The sequence below is a fragment of the Phoca vitulina genome, unplaced genomic scaffold (genome assembly GCF_004348235.1).
Source record: "Phoca vitulina isolate PV1807 unplaced genomic scaffold, GSC_HSeal_1.0 scaffold38, whole genome shotgun sequence".
Taxonomy (NCBI): Eukaryota; Metazoa; Chordata; class Mammalia; order Carnivora; family Phocidae; genus Phoca; species Phoca vitulina.
The window spans coordinates 4,493,474-4,517,261 of record NW_022589741.1 but is presented as its reverse complement, the minus strand read 5'-3'; the positions used below and the strand labels follow the sequence as shown (position 1 = coordinate 4,517,261).

The following is a 23,788-nucleotide window of genomic DNA, read 5'->3' as shown; positions in this document are numbered from 1 at the left end:
GCGAATACGAGTTTGAAGTGAACTATTTAGAAGGTGGTGGAAAATCCGGTGATGGTAACTATCTGTGGTTATGATGACCACGACCCACTTATTTCTAAATTCATGACTGGTCAGAGCATCCAGCACATGCTAGATGCTCATTTTCTTGTTGGTCACATGGAATACTTTTGGAAGACTGTATCCATATTAAATATCTATTTAATTCTCTAAAATCTTAATTGTTGCATAGAAATGTACTCTTTTTTTTTTTTTTAAAGACTTTATTTATTTGACACACAGAGAGCACAAGCAGGGAGAGAGGCCGGCAGAGGGAGAGGGAGAAGCAGGCTCCCCACTGAGCAAGGAGCCCGATGCAGGGCTCGATCCCAGGACCCCGAGATCATGACCTGAACCAAAGGCAGCTGCTCAACTGACTGAGCCACCCAGGCGCCCTAGAAATGTACTCTTTTTTTTTTTTTTTAAAGATTTTATTTATTTGACAGAGAGACACAGCGAGAGAGGGAACACAAGCAGGGGGAGTGGGAGAGGGAGAAGCAGGCTTCCCGCGGAGCAGGGAGCCCGATGCGGGGCTCGATCCCAGGACCCTGGGACCATGACCTGAGCCGAAGGCAGACGCTTAACGACTGAGCCACCCAGGCGCCCCTAGAAATGTACTCTTATAAAATGTAGTGAATTATACTCAAGTGTGAAACTTTTTTAGGATCATAAGCAAACCTATGAGGTAGATATATGTCATTTCATGTCTTTTCAGGTCTTCTTAACCATCTACTCCCACCCAGCACCCACACACACACATTTTCATGTTGTTACATACCTGACAATCTTGATCCTTAAGAGACACAGGTTTTACTTAAATGAAGAGCTGATGGAAGGTGGAAATCCAGGTAACAGTGGTACTCAGAAACCAGTGTCCCTGTTTCCACTTGAGTATGGCGGGCAAATAGGAGGGATCTGTGGGGTAGAGTAAGCACAGAAGAGCTGGCCTGCTCTTGGCTTCCTTCTTGTCTTATTTACCCAAGTATTTGGATAGTTCTGCTAAGTGAAATAGGGATGTGAGCAAGCTTTACTACAGTGTAGATTCTGTAGACAGCAGAAGTTAAGTTTATTGCTTCACTGTTTGTTTTAGAAGATCTCCCACATTGTGAGATTTGCACTTAGAACAAGGTTGCTATGGCCACAAAGCTTAAAAAAAAAATCTATTTGGCGTTTATGGCACCAGGCCAACCACTTCATTGTCAGTGGGATAGAAAAAACAAACTATGTTGACCGTTGACATCCTTCTGGAAGCTGGAAAGGAAATAGCAGTATTCTGGTGAGTTCCTGGGAATGGACCGGAGAGAGAAAAGCCAGTATTTGGGTTTTTTTTCTTTTGATTATGACTTTTTCTACAGCGCATTGAAGAAGTGCTTTGAAAAGAATGTGACATCTTTCGTTGATGATAAATTTGAGATCTTACAGCTCTGTAATATCTTCTTCCTGTGAAGTCTTGGATTTGGTTGACCTTTGGATAATGCATTTTTGTTTGCTTTCAAATATTAAGAAAGATTTCTCATATAACCTTTTGTTTTCTTTAGGAGTTAGGGAGTGGTGGGGAAGTGATAAACATTTATGGGAAAAAGAAGAGCTCTGAATTCAGACATTTTTGTGTTACGTCTCCTTTGGGTCAAATAGCCCCGAAACTGCTTATTAAGATATCTGTAAGAATAAACTAAGCTTTTGCTGCTCTTTTCTTCCTTCTGCATCTCCTACATCATGTGGTTTTCCCTCCCTCCCCTCCCTCAGAGTGGCGTGTCCTCTTCTTTGTCCTCCTCTGCTCTCTTTTGGTGACCCCGGTGACAGGACATGGGATGGATGAGCAGGGCACGCTCACAAGGCTCTGATGAGACCCGCCTGATTTGGGAAATGATTCTTGCTGGGACATTTTAAGAGACTAGAACAGGACAAGATTTTTACACTATGTTTGTAGAATCTGCCAGTGCATCTCAGTAGATGTACCATGTTGAACTTCACCTCTTCGTTCCCATCTGCCTCAAATATAATGATTTGGATTTTCACTAAAATCTTCCAGTCTCTGGCCCTCCTTTCCATGAATTTGTGGTATGTGACTTATTGTGATGATAATAAATGTGGCTTACTGTTTTTTGGTTGATTGGGTGCTTTTATTAGCTATTACTTTATTTCTCCTTAAATTTTCCTCTTTGGTCCTTCTGCTAATTTCTACATAAAAAAGGATTTAATACATGCCTACACAGGCTGTCGCTGGTACTACCACCATCACTTTGGCTTTGGAATGGGACCAATTTAAGAACTTAAAGCCAAAGGCTTATCAGTATCCAGTCCATGTTTTTTGCATAATCTACATTTCTTTATTGATGAGCCCCCTTATATTTCAGTTAAAAATTTAAAGCAATCTAAATATTCATTTATTCATTCGTACATCTATTGAACAAATACTTGTTGCCCACTGGGCACATTGTGTAGGTTCTGATTTACTCAGGCAACTGTAGTAGAATTCTGTGTAAGTTAATTGTAGACCCTTCTGTTCTCTTTTTCTCTTTGGGCCTCTGAAGCCTCCTTTTCTGAGTCTTGGGTCAAGACACTATAATATAGAAAATAGTCTGCCCAATTCCTTAGTATATCTTACTGTTAGACTTAGGTGTCCAATATTATAATCTATAAAGCTTTGGTATCAATAGACTGGAACCTTCAGATCTTCTTAGTAATGGCCCACATTTAAGATTTTTTTGTAAAGAAATAATTCAAAACAAGAGAAAACATTAAAAAATGGCTTCATGGTGTTTATTGAATGCTCTTCATAATGGCAAAATATTGGCAACAACCCGCAGTCTAACTATGAGGAAATGGTCAATTAAAATATGATAAATCTGCTTCCAAGAACATTATGCAGCTGTTGCAATGAGAGCGATGTGACAAGATTATGCTATAGCATGGGGGAATGTTTATGATGTTGTCATAGCTCTGGTTCCCCGAGAAACAGACTCTGATGAAGATTTGTGCTCAGGATCCCTCAGGATCAATGACCCAACCAGGCAAACTTCATTAGGTTTCAAGTCCTGAGAATAATACTGTGTGGCTCACAGCTCCACCCTCCAGTCATCCTTCTTTCTAAAGTTAGGTAGATGTGTTTGCACCTTCCACGTCTCACCAGGCCACTTCCTTGTGAGGTTGTGAAGAAAAGTGTGTGTGTCGAGGTGGTTGAGCTGGTGTTCACGTGCCGTCAAGCAAAGGTCTCGGCTCAACTTTTCAGAATCGCCCTCCAGGAGGCAGGGAAGCCTTTATCTTAGTATTCCCGCTCACCTCCAAACCAACCGTCTTTGGCTGTGTGCTGCCCTGGGGAAGGGACAGGACATTGGACCAGGCAGTTTTCTTCAGCTGAAGGCAATTTCCAGAGCAAGACTCGGATCAGGGCTGACTGCTAAAATTACCTCCCGCATCTGCTAGAGAGAAAATATTACATGAGAAGAAAAAAGCCAAAAACAAAGTGCTTTGGTATTTATAATGAATCCAACTGTGTAAAGTACGTGTGGGCATATACAAAAACCAGAAGGAACATGGCTACATTACAAGAGTGAAAGAAGTCATAAGAACATAACCATCTCTCACCAAATAAGCCATGAATCCAAACAGATTGTAGGTTTGCTTACAGTAATGGAAGAACTCCGGTGTATATTGTCTCCTCCTCTCTTGATTTAAGAAGATGACCATTTTTGTTAATTCTTGCATGGGTCAGGTTTTCCCTTGTGTTCTCTTTCCGGAACATGATGAACAGAGCTCAGGGTTCCTGTCAGATTCACGTCAAGATGCTAACACACATGAACAGTCGCTGTGCGTGGGGTGCTCCTTTCATCCCTTCCCAGGCTGGCCTCCCCCGTGATGCAGAAGAGGCGGTCGGTATGCGTTCAGTCCCTACCTGTGCCGTCAGTACCTCCCCCGCCCCAACAGCCCTAAATTGCTTCCCGACCCAGCCTAACGTCTTATGTATGCATGATCCAAAGAGAGCTGAGTATGAAAAATGTGGATGGAGCAGGGCGAATAAATCAAATATGACACTGAAAACCAGTCTGAAGTGTATGCTCTAGTGAGGAGAAACAAACACATCTATTTCCCCAAGTTAGAGTGCACGTTCCCTCAAGACCGCAAGCCCGGTGTAAAGGCATCTCGCGTTAGCTCTCTAATCTGAAGCAGACCTCTTCTATCTCTGCTGCTCGCCTGTTTGTTTGACATCATAACTTGTAATGTCCTTCCAGATCACACCTACTCTCTCTTCTTTCTAATGTACTCTTGCTTTTCCTATCTATTTAAAATAGTTCTTTTGAGCTGCCTTTAATGCATTTTGAATTAGTTCTTTGAAAACAAGGTGGGAAGACAAAGGAGAGCATGTGGGCTATTTTCAGATGCTTTAAAGGATTTCTGTGGGGGAGAGCAGAGGATATAATAGAACCAGTGGACTAAAGTTATAGGAATGGATTTTGCCTCTGTGGAAGAAGGAAGGAACTTCGTGATTACTAGAGATACTATTGGGAGAGCAAGCTTTAGGAGCTCCTCATCACAGGGGGTGTTGAAGTAGAGGAAAGGGGGCTATTTATGAGGACCATTGTATTTTGATGGAGGTTAGACTGGGTACCAGTGCAATTCCAGTGTACTTGGTGACCTTGTGTGTTGATCTTCTGTGAAACAGTTTAGCAAGAAATTCTCTTTTACACAAACCTAGACATAATCCCATGCTATTATCCTCCAGAAATAAAAAACCATTAGGATTGCTTCTTTGTGAATGCCATTAACTCTGCCATATGTTACTATAAAAGCCACATTTGGATGTATGATGCACTAATTTCTGTCACACTTAAAATCTGATGCTATTTGGCTAAGGAAACACATATTTTAGCCTTAGGCTAACTATTTATTACCTAATTCGTTTGGAACGTTGTAAACATTTTCAGATTCCCATCAATTTTATTTCTTTACTACAACACAGCTTTGGTTCCAAAAATATGAATCCTTTCTGTACAAATTGGACAGAAGCAGAGCTCCCAAGACTGGGTTGGAGCAGTTGAGGAGGGTGAATCACAATTTAGCGATTGTAGAAAGCGTAATAATTAAAGAGGCATTAGCAGTGATTAACAGCTCTGAGTAAGCCCTCTGAGGATCCATCCTGGTGGAAATGACGCTCTCCCGCTGCCGCTGTTGCGGCCTCCGATTTGAACAGGGCCCGTCATCCTCTACAGATGCCAGAGTCCATGCATGTGCATCGTAATTCCCTCCCCTACCTTCTTAGCCATCAGGTGAAAGACTAGTAGAAGTACAGGTCTGAGAGATGATGAGTAGGTCTCTGCAGGGAGATTCCAAAGCCTGCGGGCCCCTGCCGTATTTTTGCAATGTGGCAGACTGCCTTTCAGAAGCAGGGGCCCGGTGTGGGTACAGGGCTGAGGCAGGTGCATGTCCAGCTGCTGTGGGGAATGAGCTTGTGTAAAAAGGCCTGCCAGCAAGTATTGAAGGGGATGGAAAAGCAGCAATGGAAAAATTATACATATACAACATAGTAGAATGTATTTATTACATGTATTATATAACATATATTTTATATATATGGGTAGTTACAGCTGTATTTATTCGTTTATTATTTATTCTTTTTATCTGTTAATCAAAAAAATCCACTGCAGGCAAGCCAGTGTGTGAGTGATTAGAGTTCCAGTAGTGGTCTTTACTTTGCTTCTCTAAAATTCCATGTGAGTTTCTCTTCCAGGAACTTTGCATAATGTTCTTTTGGTCTGGAATGGTTTTCTTTCTGTCTGTTCCTTCTTGGTTGCCTAGACGACTTTATCTATCCTTCAGATGTGTCCCTTTTAAAGGACACTTTCTTTGACCCAGTAGATTTCATTAGGTCCCTGATATAAGCTCTCAAGCACTGTGCCGCTTATTATAACACTATCATCATGTGGTTTCTTTTGGATTATTGCTGGAATATATGTTCAATTTCTGGATTATTCAGTCTTTCATGTAGCTCAGTAAAGGGAAGACCCATGTCTATTCTGGTCACTATAGTATTACCAGTACTCAGCACTGAGACTGATCCTGACCAGGTGTTCTCTCTCTCTGTCTCTCTCTTTTTTATATAAAGGAATGAATAAATGTTGAATAGGACATAACTCTTGTCTTCACAGAGGTCATGTCTGGCTGAGCGGTGGACAAACAAGCAAGTGCTGTGTGATAAATGCTAGAGGGTAATCACAATGTGCTTGAGAAGCCAGAAAAGCAGCGGCCGCTACCTCAGTATATGTCAGGGAAAGCATTTTGGAGGAATTTAGGTGTGAGGATCTGCAAGATGAGTCTAAGCAGACAACTAGCTAAGTGGGTTAGGAGAACAGAATTCCATTAAAGAAACAAAACAAAATAGAAAGCACATGCAGGAGCCTGCATGTGAGAGAGAGGTTGCTGGGCATGTTTGGGAAATTCCCAGTGGTTCCTGATGGCTTGCGTAGGGATGTGCATCGGGCAAATTGGGGGAGATGAGGATGGGCCCAGAGTGAAGGCTGGATCAAACTTTGCTGAGCTTGTCTTTTATCCTAAGGGCTGTGGATAATCCTGGGAGGGCTTTATGCAGAGAAATGATATGTAAGATTTATGATTTTGAGGAGTGTATAGAAAATGGATTGCAGAGAGACTGGAAAGCAGACAAGTTAGGAGGCTGTTGAAATAATTCTAGTCTGTGGATCATGGCAACCTGAACAAAGTGACAGGACAGACAAGACAGGCAGGGAAGGTGAGTCATGCACACATACACATACACATGGATGTATTTACTAAAATAAAATTGTACTCTATACATTATTCTGACAGTTTTAATTTAGCTTTGTATCTTACCAACTCAAATATGTCTTTATGTCTTTTTCTGTGTTGGTTTGCCACTTTAAATTAAGGAATACATGTACTCTCCTAGATTTTCTTCTACAGTATTTATTGTTTGGTCTTTTACATCTTAAGCTTCTAACTGATCCTAAAATTTGATTTTGTTTGTGATGTGAGATGGGATTTAATTTTGTTTTCCACATGGCTGGTGTCATTTATTAGGTAAACCATTCTTTCCCCCATTGAATTAAAATGCTATTTGGTACTACATTAAAACTTCTCGTATACACAGATTTACTTCTGAATTCTCTATTCTAACTCAGTCTCTTTGTTTGTTCCTGTGGAAACAACAAACGTAGCTGGAGTCCATTTCATTTATTCTTGTATCTGGTTCCTCCCAGTAGTCTTTCTATTCAAACATTTTGGGGCTATTGTAGGCATTTGTTCTTATATATGAGTCTTAAAATGATTGTACTGGCAAGAAGCCTTGTTGAGACTATAACAGGAAATGCATTACATTTATACATTAATTTTGGGAGAATTGATAGTTTTATAATAGAAAGTCTTCATATTCTAAAATATGGAGTATTTTTCCATTTGTTAGGTTTTGTTGGCTGTAGTTTTCTTAACATAAGTTCTATGCCTTTCTCTTGAAATATATGACTTTACAGTTTTTATTTCTACTTTGAATATTTTCCCATTTCTACTTCTGGATTCTTACTGCTAATACAGAGAAAAGCTATTGATTCTATATTTCATATTCTGCTACTTTACTACTGTTTTAAAATTCTCGTAGTTTTTTTTTCTATAAAATGTGTGTTCTAAATGTTTTGAGCACCAAAGTGAGGGAAAGAAAGCAAGTAAGCAAGAAAGAGCCTCCAAATTAGAAGACTTTCTCGATTTTCTGAATGTACAATCTTCTTCATTATCAAAAATATAATTTTACTCTTCTTTCCAGTGTGTATACCAATTATTTTACTTGCAGATCTCCTAGGATGTGCCGGAAACTCCAATATAACATTCAATAATAATGGTGATAGTAAGCACACTGATCTCATCTCTGGTTTTAGTTGAAACATGTTTAGTGTTTTATCCTTTAAAAGAAGCTTTGCTTCTGGTTTTTGGAAAGCAATATTTCTTGAGCAGTTTCTTTATATCCCTATGTTACTCAAAATTTTTATTAAAACAGTTAAATCTTAGACTCTTCAAAAACTACTGATACAATCATTTTCTCAATTTTATGAATGTGGTAATTTTTGCAGATAGATTTTCTGATATTGAACTACCTTTTTTTTTTTAAGATTCTTTTTAAAGTCATCTCTACACTCAATGTGGGGCTCGAACTCAAGATCCCGAGATCGAGAGTTGTAGGCTCCCCTGGACTAAGCCCACCAGGCGCCCCAGACCTTTTCATTTCTGATATAAACACTATTGGGTCAGAATGTATTATTCTATAAGTTTATAGATTCTATCTGCTACTTCTTCAACAAATACTCATGAGAGAAATTGGTTTTTACCATACTACCTCAAGTTTCGGCATTAAAGTTATGTGGTCTTAATAAAAATAATTGAGTAGTTTTGATTTTCTTTCTATGGCCTGGAAATATTTAAATAACTTCCTAATAATTTATTTTAAAGACCAGGCAGAACTCAGATTGCCCATTTCTTGGTGAATTTTGGTCATTTATATTTTGCCATAAAATTATTTAACATTACATTTATACATTTGATGGCAAAACATTGTGACTTTTTTATTCCTCTATTTTTTATTAATATGTAGCTATGTCATCTTTTTCATTCCTAGTTTAGTATATTTTTTCTCTTAATTTCAGCTTTTACCTATTAGTTTTTTAAAAGCTCAACAGTTCTTAATTTGGAAGCTTTTTATTTGCTTTTTGCTGAAAACATTGATGATGTATACTTCTTTTTTTTTTTCAGTACAGTTTTTTCTGTGCCTCAGGATTTGTATGAAGTAGTCTTTTCATTGATTTCTAGAAGTTATAATTCCAACTTTGGTTTTCTCTTTAATTCAAAGGAGTGTATTGCTTAACTTCTAATTAGATATGATTTTTGGTCATCTTTTTGTTATTTGTAAATATTATTTTTGTTACTATTAGAAAATGTGATCTGCAAAATCTTTACTTAAAAATACCTTACGGGAATTTTCTGGCCCAGTATTTGAGGAATTTTTATAACTCTTCATATGCATACAAACGCATATATGCAAGTACATAGATCTATACATTGTGTACGTATACATATGTGTTTGAATTTTGTTTATTAAATTTTATTTTAGTTTCATTTTTTCTCTGACTTTTTTATTAGGTTTTGCTTTTTATTGTTAATATGTATTCAATTAATCATTGACTTTGTTTTTTTTAATCTTTGATCTTTTTGGTTCTGAAAAAGGCACATTCAGGTTTTCCAGTATACTTTTATTTTTATAAAGTTTATTTATTATTGTATATATTTTAATTTAATTTCTCTATGATTTTGCTTTTTAGTCTATTAGATCCATATGATCCTGAGAGACGTGTATTAAAGTTTCCCAAAATAATTGTATAGAGTTCTTTTATTCTTAATTCTTTAAATATATAAGAGCTTTACTGAAATATAATTCACATACCTTACATACCTTACAATTCACCCATTTAATGTGTATGCTTCAGGGTTTTTAGTGTAGTCATAAAGTTGTACAATCATCACTAAAGCAATTTTAGAACATATTTATCACTCCGTAAAAAAGCATGTATACATTAGCAATCAATTCTTAATTGTTTTTGCTTTGTATATTTAGCTGCAATGTTGATTGGTTTATGCAGGTTTGTGTCTCTGAGGTCTTTATAAATTGTCAATTGTTATATAATGTTTCTCTTTATCCTGATTCACATTTTTAACTTTAATTCTACCTTGTTTGATATTAATATTGCTCCTTCCTTCTAGTTTCTTGGAATTCTTTGCCTACTGTCCACCTTTTATTTTTTAAATCGCTTCTTATAAGTGCCAGTCTTATGGGAGAAGTGAGAGTTCCTGCCACTGGATGGGAGGATTTGTTTACATTTACAGAAATACATAATTTACTTGATTTACTTTCTTCCATCTTGATTTTTGATTATTTATTTTGCATCCTTTTTCCTTATTTTTTTCTCCTGTATTGATCAAGTTGAATTAGCCTATGTATATATATTTTTACCTTCATAATTTGAAAGTTCTACTCTGCTTTCCCATTTTTGGTTATCTTCCTTTTGCTGTTATTCAAATTAGACACACATGTTTTCCCGAGATGGTTTAGTTCCAGATTATGGGTAAGATGCACCTCACAGGAGTCAACAGTTTTTCTTTCCCTCTGTTTCATTAATTTCTATTTAACCTATATCAATCAATCCTGACTGCAACTTGTGCCTTTCCATTTGTAGACTCAGGATTTTCTATAGTTCAGAGGGAAATTATCTCTATTTTTTGCTTTAGTTACATTTCTTCCTCCATTGGTTTCTTTTTCTCATTCCAGATCACACTGTGTTTAGAGGTTGTACTTTTCAAGAGTTGTCCTACTAAATCTGTTTGCAGTCAACAGAGGAATCACAGACAAATATATGTAATACAAGGGAATATCTGCTATTTTATATATGCTTTGCTACTTGAAAGGAAAGAGTAGCAACTAATAATACTGGAGTGTAATTTTATGATGCTCTGCTTTTTTAAAAAAACTTAGATTAATTACATACATATTAAAAATTTCCAGTCATACAACATTCAACCCCCAATTATCTCTATTTCATCATTTCCGTATGATCTACTTTTTAGATGTAGTTTCTGGGTGAAAAACGTATTCCAGACTTTTCAGTTTGGCTTCGTCTCCATTGTGCCATGTTTCTCACTATTAAAATTTATATGCTATGCATATTTTAAAGCAGATCTTAGCATATTCTCAAAATTAAAAACTTGAGACTTAACCATCATAAATATTTTTGTTCCTAAAGCACTTAATATGCTTCTGATAATGCCTATTCCTTTGGGTATTCAAGAATTAATGTTAAATCTGTTAGAGGGTCCCCCATTGTTATTCTTAGCAAATTCTTTGATAGCTCAAAGATATTAAAACCCTGTTTTTTAAGAATTTGAATATATGTCCTGTTTTCTTTAAGTATATCATAAAATTTAAAACTATTAACTAATTTTAGTTCACCTATACTTAAAAATGAATACGTGACATAAGTTGTGTTCTTTTTTGGAGGGTCACAGAGATGCCACAAAGTCAGTGAAAGGAGAATGACATGCCTCTAAAATAGTAGAAAAGCATTGTTTAACTCTTCATAGATTAAGACCAAAATTAATAGGGGTCCTTCTTTGCATTATTATCCTAACACTTCTACTTACTTAATGACAGAATACTCTGAAACTACAAAAAACTACACTCCAACAGAGATTCAAATGAAACTGTATTGATACATCAGATTGAAAACAATTTTCTTTAAAATTAGTTTCAGGCAGTGGGATTTTTAAAGAGCCTTTCTCCTTTGTTATTATTTAGACCTATGCGTATAATATTTACCGTTAAATCTCCTCTGGGTGGCCGAGACCAACTTCAGTCATTTCTTGGTAGGTTAGCTTGACACTAGAATAATAGTTTTATAGAAGTGTCATCAAACTAGCTGACAAAAACCTTAGGGACTTGCTAGATAAAAGAATTGTTTCTGGACAAATACTATATACTATCACTTATGTATGTGGAATCCAAAAACGCCAAACTCATAGAACGGTGGTCACCAGGGATTGGGAGGTAGAGGAATTGGGGAGATGTTAGTCAGAGCGCACAAACTTCCAGTTAGAAGATGAATAAGTTTTTGGGATTGATTGTACAACTTTGTGATTATTGTTGACAATAATGTATTATATACTTGAATGTTGTTAAGAGAGTAGATCTTAAATGTTCTCACTACAAAAAAATGAGAACTATGTGACATAATGAAGGTGTTAGTTAACACACCAGGGGCAATCGTTTTGCAATATATAAATGTATCAAAAGAACACTCAGTGTACCTTAAAGTTATACGGTGTCATGTGTTCGTTATAGCTGAGTAAAGCTGAAAAAAATGTTTCTCTGAAAAGATAATTATCTCCTTAATATATATTGAAATCTCTTTACAGTTTGGACTTGAGATAGAGTTGTGCTTCAGTTACATCATTTAGATATTAGGTTTAAGAAGCCTAATTAATTAAAAAATAATTATAGGGTGTCTACAGCTCACAGAAGTGTGTAGTTGGCAGGTTTTCCGCTCCTCAGTTGAACTTTATGCCACTTAAGGATACACCTGTTGCTTTGGTGTTTTTTCTGTGTTAGTGGAGACCAGTGTCCTCGCTGGGTGACAAGGATGGTCTCTGGACCTAAAAACCCTCTTTTATTGATAGATCTTCCCTTAAAGGATCCAGGACCCTAGTTTATGCTGTATCTTTGGTGCCTTCTCGCTCTATTTACTTGATTCTCAATGAAGGCAATATTTTCTTTTCCAAGTCTAGAGGTCAGATTTATAACGGTTTTACAAAGTAAGTAATTTTAGCATCCCAATACTAGTATTAATTCACCTGAAAACTATTTCTTTACCTGCCACACACTCCTTAACCCCTTACACCCAGTGTTCTGCCCTTTCCCGTCCACTGAAATTGCTGTCAAAGTCCCCAAAGTGCTGACCGATCCAATTTACAGTTTTCTGTCCTTACCTTACTTGACATTGCTCTGGCATTTGGTAACTGTTGACTGTTCTTTGTAACTCCTTTCTGTTGACTTTAGTGATGCATTAATTCATTCAACATCTAGCTAATATTTATTGAGCACCTACTAAATGTCACGCAGAATGCTAGGCATTGATCGTATAACGTTGAGCAAGACATGCATTTCCCACCCCCCACCCAGATGTCTTTCTCTTTTGAAATACTGTGCTTATTTCAAAGATGTAGTATTAGACATGCTTCACCTTGAGACCTACCTTTGCTACCTACCGTTGCGTGAGCTTGGGCAAATTTCTTAACATTTTTCACTTGTAAAATGAGGACAATTAAAAATACCTACCTGAGAAGAATTTTTTAAAGTGTAAAGTGATCTATGAAAATGTTCAGCACATTGCTTAACACTCTTCTCACTGGGACTTCTCTAATTCTGGCCATATAATCTTTTAAAGACATTATAGCGTCTCTCTGGCTGGTGTCTTTGACTCTGGTCTTGGCACCCTCAAGTCCAGCCTCTACATTGCTCATCAATTAACAACTCATCCCCTCACTCCTGTTCCCCAGATGTATCCACTTACTTTTTGCCCTTCCCTGATCACGCCATTCCATTTCTCTGGCTCATCGGTATTCCATTAGTGTCCATTCATTAATGTGATTGTTCCTTCATTGTTGGGTTTTCGAACACCCACTTTTTCTTCAAGTCTCCGTTCAGACATTATCTCTCTGAGGAGAGAGTCAGACATTCTTTTCTGCATACCTTCATAGGTATTCCCATGTGCCTCTGTTACAGCCCACATCCCACTGTGATTTAATTATCTGTAGAGTCTCATATCAGAAAAGAATGTGTCTAGTTGTCTAGGTATCCTTAAATGTGGCACAAGTGTAGCTTTAAAGCTTTATTATATTTATCAAACAAATACTTAGGGGAAAGCTTAGTTTCTGTGAATGAAATCTTAGTGTCTATGTTGCCAGGCATTATGGTATTGATGGGTATGCAGACATAAAGGGGATAATGTCCTTGTCCTTAAGAAGTGCACAATGTGAAGTCAGATGGAGAGCAGATGAGGGACAAAAGATTCTTATCATCGATGAATAGATTATATTCAGCTAAAGGACTTCACGTTTAGGCTATTCATTTTTCTCAAGAGGTGAATTAACAGTAATTTAAAATTCTAACTTCTAACTTACTTGTTAATGAAAGCAGATTTTTTTAAGTTTTGCCCCTAGAGGAATGTATTCTTATAGACCCAAATGTCAAGCTGTCATAGCGTTTTCTGTTATGAGAAGATGAGCATTGTCTATATGTTTTAAGTGATTTACTATAAGTAGGGGGTTTGCATCAATCGTAGGTACAGGCTTGGAAGTGAGACCTGCACCAGTTGTCTGAGCTGAAATACTTTCTCTGTGCTTCCTAAATTTTGAGATAAGGTTTAAAGTGTAAGTCTTGGCTATTGATTTATAGCATATTTGCAAGAGTTACGTGATTTTTCACTAGTTTTCCATGTTTCCAACTGGAAGAAGTTTTTTCTTCTTTTATGATCTTGTACATTTTCATAATTGTGAGAACAAAAATCTTTATTAGTTAATCAAGGATTGTGATTTTATAGAATTGCCATGTATAGGATTTGAGTGTAATATTTAAAACATTTTAGCTTTTCTTTATTGATACAATTTACTCTAGCATCCTCGTAGGTCTTGGTGTCATCATTGCAGAATTAACAACCCTGTACCAAAGTGCTTTGTAAGACAGTGGGGATTTCTAGCTGATGGAATGCTGTACTCACAGAGTAGTTTTTAGCTTGTGCCTCTGGTGAATTTACTTGTTATTTTCTGGATGATTTGGGGGGATTCTGGTGCTGGAAATAGAGCATAAGCTTACCGTATTATGTTTATATCTCTGTTCTTTAATAACTGAGGACATTTTCAGTGTTATGAAAAAAGCAAGTTAGAAGAAATTCGCTTTTCCTTTTCTGTGCATAAAGACCCTGAATCCTTTTAAAATCGAACTCTTCAAAGGATAGAAGCCATCCGTGAAATATTTTTAATGGCACATGGGATTCTGTAGTTTAGCAAGTATAGTCAGCTTATAGGAATTTTTATTTATTTGGAATTTAGTTTTAATTAGACTTTTGTAAAAAAAAAACTTAATAGCAACCAAGAACATTGTTTTTGAAGGGATATCCATTTAATTTGTATTAGGACTTTTTAGTTATGTAGTGATGATGATACAGGGATTTGGCATAGGAAGGTATTTTTGTGAAGGAATTTTCAGACAGATAGTCATCAAACCAAGAGAGTAAGGTTTTAGAAGCCAGAGAGAAGGGAGATTTAGGAGGATGAGATGATCAGTAGAGTCAAATTAAAAGAAAAACAGCGAACAAGGTTAACTAAGGTAGGGATCGAGCAGTATGTATTGCCTGAAGCATTTGCAAAAGTAGTTTCAACAGAGCAGTGGGAACAGAAGCCAAATTGCAGTGAGTGTCCTCACCTTGCTTTTTTCCTACCACACTGGAGAACTGGACAGATGAACGCTATTATTCTCCGTTTGGGCTGACATTACTGTTAGTGAATGCAGCACATGCTGAAGGGCAGTCTCGTACCATGACCATGTAAGATGCGCAGTCATGTTTTTAATCTCGATAGGTGACTGTCTCAGCTTGACTTGCATGTCGGATCTATGAAACCAAAATTAATGTGAAATTCTTCTTAATAATAAGGACTCTTTCTCACTTAGATTTTCTACTGCTTTTTGTTTCATTGCTTTTTTTTTTTTTTTTTAAAGATTTTATTATTTGACAGAGAGACACAGCGAGAGAGGGAACACAAGATAGGGGAGTGGGAGAGGGAGAAGCAGGCTTCCCGCGGAGCAGGGAGCCCGATGCGGGGCTCGATCCCAGGACCCTGGGATCATGACCTGAGCCGAAGGCAGACGCTTAGCGACTGAGCCACCCAGGTGCCCCTTGTTTCATTGCTTTTAAGAACTTTTTTTGTCAAACTGATTTCTTCACTTGGCTATCACAATGTTTATACTCTGTAGGACTCCCTCAAAAAATATTTGATGGGTTTTGACTGTGTTTTTCAAATGGTATTGTTGACTGTTCTATTCCTGCATTTCTGCATGGGGAGAACCCTTAGGGAACGATAAAGGTAGGAACAGCAAACCGAGCTGTAGACAACCCAGACTGCTCTGTACTTGAACAGGACACTAGCAAGGTGACCTCTGTCTTTTCCCAATCCTGCCTTACCTTCAGGACCTCCCTGTAAGATGCAGTAGATGAGGCAAGAAAATATGAATACACAAACTTACATGTATTGATTTCAGCCAAAGTCAAAGGAGAAACAGTAGAATGACTCCATATGGAAGATTCCTTTAGCACATACACTCAACTCTCATATATGCATTGTACTCTTCCTCTTTGGACCATAAATTCCCTCCATATTTTTCCTCAGATCATCCTTAAGGGTGGATCTAACTAGATCACGTGTGACTGGTTCTAATTTCTACATCATGCATTGTGTGTACGTATGTATGTATGTATGTATGTATTTTTTGTTATAATTCCATTGCTGTAACATAGAATTCCTTTGGCCATGGCATATGGAAGTATGAACTGAGAATACAAAGGCTTTTAACTCTTTCTAGTGAGATTCCTACTCCACTCTTGGCTACTCTCATTTTTGCGGGTGAAAGAATGCAAATCAGCCCACAGTTCTGCCATTTTTAGTTCCCTGTTTGGTCTCTCTCTCACTGGGGTCTAACTTAATTATTTCTGTTGACACTAGATAAACTGATGTCTTTCCCCACTCAGGTACCATAAATTCCCTCTCTGGGTGATATTTCCCACTTAACAGATGAATTTTGATAAGATAGTAATAGTGGATGGGTGCAATAGAGACACAACATTATAGTTGCTTCTAAAAAGTTACTCTAACGAAGAGGGAAATCATTAAGATGATCTTATTTCTGCTGATTACAGCAAATGCAGTAGGGTATTGAAAAGAAGAGTGAGCAGCTAGATTAGCAGCATTTGGAAAGTTTATGCTATAGGGGCTCAGGGGAGGGAGGCATGAACAGGCAGAGCACAGAGGATTTCTAAAGCAGCAAAACTACTTTGTATGATGCTATAATGGTGGACACATATCATTACACAGTTGTCCAAACCTGAGAGTGCACACCACCAAGAGTGAGCCCTAATGTAAACTATGGACTCTGGGAGATGATACTGTGTTATTGTAGGTTCATTGGTGGTAACACATGTATCAGAGTAGCCCAGGACTAATAGTGGGGTGAGGGGGAAGTTGTGTGTTTGTGGAGAGAGGGTTCTATGGAAAATATCCATACTTATTGTTCAATTTTGCTGTGAATCTAAAACTGCTCTAAAAAAATAAGACTATTTAAAAACAAACAAAAATACTAAAACAAGTTTATGCTTATTAACATCTTAGAAGCCTCCAGAAGATGAATTGAAATTTACTTTCTCTAATTCAAAATGAATTCATCTCTTTGGGAATTTGTGGGCCCAAGGGAAATACTTCTGTTGCCTCACTCACTAGTTATCTCCTTTGATAAGCATCAAAAAAAAGCTATAAATTCGATTATTTCATTATACTTCTCTAACATTTCCTACCCGTTTACCTCCAGGTTTGAAGTTTGAGGAAATCCAAGAAAGATTTGGCGAGGAGTTCTTTAATATATGCTTTGATGAGAATGAGAGAGTCCTTCGAGCTGTGGGCGGCACATTGCAGGATTTTTTTAATGGCTTTGATGCTTTGTTGGAACACATTAGAACTTCTTTCGGAAAACAGGCCACTCTGGAGTCGCCATCATTCCTATGCAAAGAGCTCCCTGAAGGCACTCTGATGCTCCACTATTTCCACCCTCACCATACTGTGGGGTTCGCAATGCTCGGGATGATTAAGGCCGCAGCCAAGAAGATCTACCGGCTGGACGTGGCGGTGGAGCAAGTTGCCAGTGAGAAGCTGGGCTCTGAGGCTTCGAACCCGGGCAACTGTGGCTGTCTTACCTTCCTTATCAAAGAACGTGAAAGCACCACCATCACGAAGAACCTTCCCCAGGGCACCTCCCAAGTCCCTGCGGACCTCAGAATCAGCATCAGCACCTTTTGCAGAGCCTTCCCTTTCCACCTGATGTTCGACCCCCACATGTCCGTCCTTCAGCTAGGGGAAGGCCTGCGGAAGCAGCTTCGATGTGATGCTCACAAAGTGCTCAAATTCCAGGACTGCTTCGAGATCGTGTCTCCAAGGGTTCATGCCGCCTTCGAGAGGGTCCTGCTGCGCCTGTCCACCCCATTCGTGATCAGGACCAAGCCCGAGGCTTCTGGCACTGAAAACAAAGACAAGGTAAGTGGCCACGGGCTGGAGCTGGGTGGTGGGAACTGGAAGAGTGCGTAATTATGTCAGTAAATTACATGCTGGCTGGCTGTCCTTGTAATTATTTAGGCAAGAGAGCTTAAAGTGTCATTTTGGAAATCACTGGCGCCTGGATGTATGTAAAAAGATTTGGCCTTCTTCCCAACCATTTTGCATAGTGTCTGCCTCTTCCATTAATTTATTTCAGCATATAAAAAGAAGATACTTATTAATACCAGCCATAGTAATTACAGAAATGATAGGACTCCCTTAAAGCCTGATACTGTAAACCCATGACTATTTCTACCGATTGAAGTCACACTACAAGACAAATGGTAAGACAGAATCCCACATCGTGGGGCCTGCTTGCCTTCTAAAATACATAGGGGTGAAAAGCAAGCTCCACTTTGAATGTGCTCTGCTCTAAATTTCATAATCGAGGAACATCTGGTTTATATCCTATTTTTGTCTCAGTTTGCAGAAGAATGGATTTTCTAAAAGTTGGAAAATTAAGGGACGATCTCAAGACTTCTTTTCTAAATAGATTTTAGTATTAAAGCAGACTCCTTCCTTCAGAACATGCTCACTGCTTGGAGAACACGGTGAACACTAGGAATTATTGTGAATTTCTTTGAATCCCCTTTTTGGAAAGTCTGGGTTATAAATTATAAAGAAACAAAAAGCTGAAAGCTAAATCTTGAATTCGTTTACACAAATATGTTCCCTCAGGTAAATTTTTTTTTTTTTAGGAGAAGTCAACATTAGAATAATAAAATGTAAAGAAAAGTTAGTCATTACTATTTTAAATAGGATAATAAATAATATAAATAATACTGTTCCAGAGTAGACATTTGCATATATGCGTGTTCAGCTTCTAGTAGAGCTATTCAGTATTTTGTATCGAGGACAATAAAGTTCTTTTAGGTGATTCAGCTTGTTCCCAAGCATTTTGGGGAAAGCTGTTGGCTTTTAGAAATGAACAGGCTTGGGGCGCCTGGGTGGCTCAGTTGTTAAGCTTCTGCCTTTGGCTCAGGTCATGATGCCAGGGTCCGGGGACTGAGCCCTGCATCAGGCTCCCTGCTCCACGGGAAGCCTGCTTCTCCCTCTCCCACCTCCCCCTACTTGTGTTCCCTCTCTCGCTGTGTCTCATCCTCAGTCAAGTAAATAAATAAAATCTTAAAAAAAAAAAAGAAATGAACAGTCTGCTCTGGGCTAAAGGAAGAATTGTAGAGACGATTAAAAACTCAGTGAATGAATAATCACATATTCTGGAGCACCTGCCATCATAAGTAAACAAGGGAATAGCCTCCTGGAAGCAGAGCCAAAGACATTTTTGAGGATTTTATATAGCATTCATGTTAGAACTGATTTTTATCATTTTGAAATTCAGTGGAAAAATTTTTAACAAAATGCTTGAGAACTAGGAAATGATGCCCATTTATTCAGGATGTCTGGGTCCTGTGACTTACCATTTTTCATCATTTACGTTCAGTGATTTCAAAACATCTACGGATAAACCTGAAATTCCAGCTGGGCACATTTGGATATTTTAGTCTGAATGAATTGTTATTTTTCTATGCGATTACACGTTTTAAATAATACTTTTCACATGTGCGTATTTTATATATATGTGTTTATATGTTCAGTGATTGCTACCCATTTTTGAAGCTGTTTAGAAAAAGAGGAAAGCTGTTAAATGTGTGTTTTTCCCCATAGTTGTAGTTGATTTAAAAGGGGAATTATTCTATCTTTATAACTTAGAGAATATTAAAGCTGTCGGCTCTGTTTTGCAGAAGTGAAGTGTTGGCTAGAAGGGTTTGAGCAGGTTTGGCCTCTGAAATTGGAGTGAATATTTTTGAAAATGTGCCTGAGGTGGAATATATTATTATTCATGTTAATTGCTCTCTATATTTGTAGATTTGAGAAAAATTAATTCAGTTTAAAGCGATTGCTTCGGATTTTCCCCCCTATATTTCATCTGGCTTGTATTTCTATTTAATTTGTATACCAGGGTAAGGAATAGGCATAATGAAATGATGACTCAAATGTCAAGGCCCCCTGCCAATTCCAATAATAAGGCACTGTTCTCATTGAGAAGATAAAATTATAACTTAAATATGGCAGTGACAGCTTAAAAAGAATAGGCAGGATATTTAGTTAGAATAAGGATAGCAATCCTCTCATCCTTATGTTTCTGTTTTGTTTATTCACCTGGGTTTGCCACGTGGGACATTTGGGAAGCCATTGTTGGCCCAAATTGGAATGGTAGTCAATAAAGTTAGGGCATGGAGTCTTAATCAGATGAGTAACATTTTTGAATTACTATGTTTCCAAATCCCAAATTTATATTTTTGGAAGACATGGAAGGAGGAAAGAGAATCAAGTTTAAAAATTAATTAAATTAATTAATTAAAAATTAAAAAAATCAAGGTCTGTTGATAAATTTGATCTTGATATTCATTATTTTCCCCATAAGAGCTCTTCTTGTTAATAAATAACTCCATGTTGTCAAAAGTTTCTAATTGTTTACTGGGCCTTGGTAAGAAAGGGCAATTTTATTTATTTATTTTTTTTATTTTTTTAAAGATTTTATTTATTTATCTGAGAGAGAGAATGGGAGACAGAGAGCATGAGAGGGGGAGGGTCAGAGGGAGAAGCAAACTCCCTGCTGAGCAGGGAGCCTGATGTGGGACTTGATCCCGGGACTCCAGGATCATGACCTGAGCCGAAGGCAGTCGCTTAACCAACTGAGTCACCCAGGCACCCCAGAAAGGGCAATTTTAAAAATAATTTAGGATATTCCTTTGTCTAACAATGGAGGCTTTCATGATAATTTAACTATTTTGGTTATGCCCTTAATACCAATGAACCACCACTCCCGCGGTCCAGAAAAAAAAAACAAACGCAAAAAATGAACAACAAGAGCTAATCATGCAGCTGAGTGACAATAAATCATTTGCAGAATGAACTGTAATGTTTTTGCTAAACCATGATCTTTTCCATTTTTGCCGTCAATCGTTGGTTTACTATAGACAGGAGGTAGGACACGCTTGTGAGCAATTTGGTGATAGGCAAATGAAACAGAAAGCCAGGATCCTGGTTGTAGAGAATTTGCCTCTTGATTGTGCAGTGATGAGTTACAAAGACAGAAGGGTTGGTTACCAGAAGGGAGAATGTCACTGAGAGACATCTGACATAGTCATCACTGGCAGGTCACAACTCAACAGAGTTCTGAAGTCAGAAGGGACTCTTCCAGATGGACCGACCAAGCTTTGAGTCCCATTATTTGGCTCCTGTGCATCTTCTAAGCGATCACCCAGGTCTTACATAGTCTTCTCTCTCTCTCTTTTCTTGTCCTCCCATATGGCATTGCCGTGTTTCTATCATTCCTTAAAGCTCAACTTCTTTTCGTCATCTTTCCTTATCTGATGTCAAGTATTAGAGATGAATGAATTAGTTCATTGTTTAAAAAGAACAGATTCAGCATTGGGAATTCACGGCGAATTATGAATCTATTTTAATTTGTGCTGTGAATTGTTAGGTCATTCAGATCTCACTATTATTCTGAGAATTTGGAAGTTAATCACCTAAATCTTTTAAGGCATCACTGTGAGTTTAAGAAGAAATTTGTTGCAGTCTGATGTGTAGTTTGGGGGATCACATCTAGTCATATAAATAAAAAATTGACATAGGTTCCAAAGCCTTGTTGTGTGGAGGAGGCTGTGTTTGTAAATAGGGCTGTTAGAAACCAGAGGAATGGCACAGAACAGACACATAGATCAATGCTACATGGGTTTGCTTCAGCCACATGGAGAAGAATGAAACTGGACCATTTCCTTACACCACACACAAAAATAGACTCAAAGTGGTTGAAAGACCTCAATGTGAGACAGGAGTCCATCAAAATCCTAAAGGAAAACACAGGCAGCAACCTCTTCAACCTCAGCCGCAGCAACTTCTTCCTAGAAACATTGCCAAAGGCAAGGGAAGCAAGGGCAAAAATGAACTATTGGGACTTCATCAAAGACAAAAAGCTTTTGCACAGCAAAAGAAACAGTCAACAAAACCAAAAGACAACCGACAGAATGGGAGAGGATAGTTGCAAATGACACATCAGATAAAGGGCTAGTATCCAAAATCTATAAAGAACTTATTAAACTCAACACCCAAAGAACAAAGAATCCAATCAAGAAATGGGCAGAAGACATGAACAGACATTTTTCCAAAGAAGACATCCAACTGGCCAACAGACACATGAAAAAGTGCTCAACATCGCTCGGCATCAGGGAAATCCAAATCAAAACCTCAATGAGATACCACCTCACACCAGTCAGAATGGCTAAAATTAACAAGTCAGGAAACGAGAGATGTTGGTGGGGAAGCGGAGAAAGGGGAACCCTCCTACACTGTTGGTGGGAATGCAAGCTGGTGCAGCCACTCTGGAAAACAGTATGGAGGTTCCTCAAAAAGTTGAAAACAGAGCTACCCTATGACCCAGAAATTGCACTACTGGGTATTTACTCCAAAGATACAAATGTAGTGATCCGAAAGGGTACGTGCACCCCAATGTTTATAGCAGCAATGTCCACAATAGCCAAACTATGGAAAGAGCCAAGATGTCCGTCGACACATGAATGGATAAAGAAGATTTAGTATGTATATACAATGGAATATTATGCAGCCATCAAAAGGAATGAAATCTTGCCATTTGCAATGATGTGGATGAAACTGGAGGGTATTATGCTGAGCGAAATAAGTCAATCAGAGAAAGACATGTATCATATGACCTCACTGATAGAGGAATTCTTTTCTCAGGAAACAAACTGAGGGTTTCTGGAGTGGTGGGGGGTGGGAGGGATGGGGTGGCTGGGTGATAGACATTGGGGAGGGTATGTGCTATGGTGAGCACTGTGAATTGTGTAAGACTGATGAATCACAGACCTGTACCTCTGAAACAAATAATACGTTATATGTTTTAAAAAAAAAAAAAGTAGATAGCAGGAAGGGAGGAATGAAGGGGCAATCGGAGGGGGAGACGAACCATGAGAGACTATGGACTCTGAGAAACAAACTGAGGGTTCTAGAGGGAAGGGTGTTGGGGGGATGGGTTAGCCTGGTGATGGGTATTAAGGAGGGCATGTACTGCATGGAGCACTGGGTGTTATACGCAAACAATGAATCATGGACCACTACATCAAAAACAAATGATGTAATGTATGGTGATTAACATAACAATAAAAAAATAAAGAGAAGCAGAGGGGAATCTGACTTTTCAACCATGAAGAGCTCATCCTATTATCAGGACTAAGTTAAAGTAATTCTCTGACAGCTTAGGCTGCCTCCCTCACTTATTTGTGAGGATTAAATGACAGTCCCTGTAACATTTTTCTATCTTCAGCCTCAGCGTCGATCACTGAATAAATGTTGATTATTACTTCTACCATTATTACTGTTCTTCACACTTGTAACCTTCCTATCTATCCATCTTCCTCCTCACTTACTGCCTTAGAGAAGAAAGTACTGGACTCAGTAGCTTTGATAATTTTAGAGAAATATCAAGCCTACCTAGCATCTTCCTAAAATATGACTTAGGGATCTGCTTTTTCTTTAGAGACTATTATTGTTTTAAAATCACTAGTCTCCTTTTCAGATTCACTAGAGTTTGGAATCAAGTTTTTCTTACCTGTGGATATGCCAGTTGCCTTCCAAACTCAAATGGACTGGTCTGCGTAGGCACAACCTGAAATAGCAGTGGATTTGAGAAATAATAAACAACATGAGTTCTTTTGACATTTTTTTCTTAGTAGCAACGCTTCAAAGAACTTTA

The 23,788-nt window shown here is 38.0% G+C and overlaps 1 protein-coding gene and 1 non-coding gene across 2 annotated transcripts in view; one reads left to right on the top strand and one right to left on the bottom strand.

Annotated features, from left to right (window-relative positions):
- GUCY1A2 (guanylate cyclase 1 soluble subunit alpha 2) overlaps positions 1-23,788 on the top strand; it is a gene marked incomplete at its 5' end in the record, with an annotated part of 323,383 nt that overhangs the window by 53,686 nt on the left and 245,909 nt on the right. The window contains one exon of the mRNA XM_032427729.1: positions 17,234-17,952. Within this exon, the coding sequence (XP_032283620.1) occupies positions 17,234-17,952 (719 nt within the window). The remainder of the gene's footprint in view (positions 1-17,233; positions 17,953-23,788) is intronic.
- LOC116647072 lies at positions 10,535-10,654 on the bottom strand. Its single transcript, XR_004302282.1, has one exon.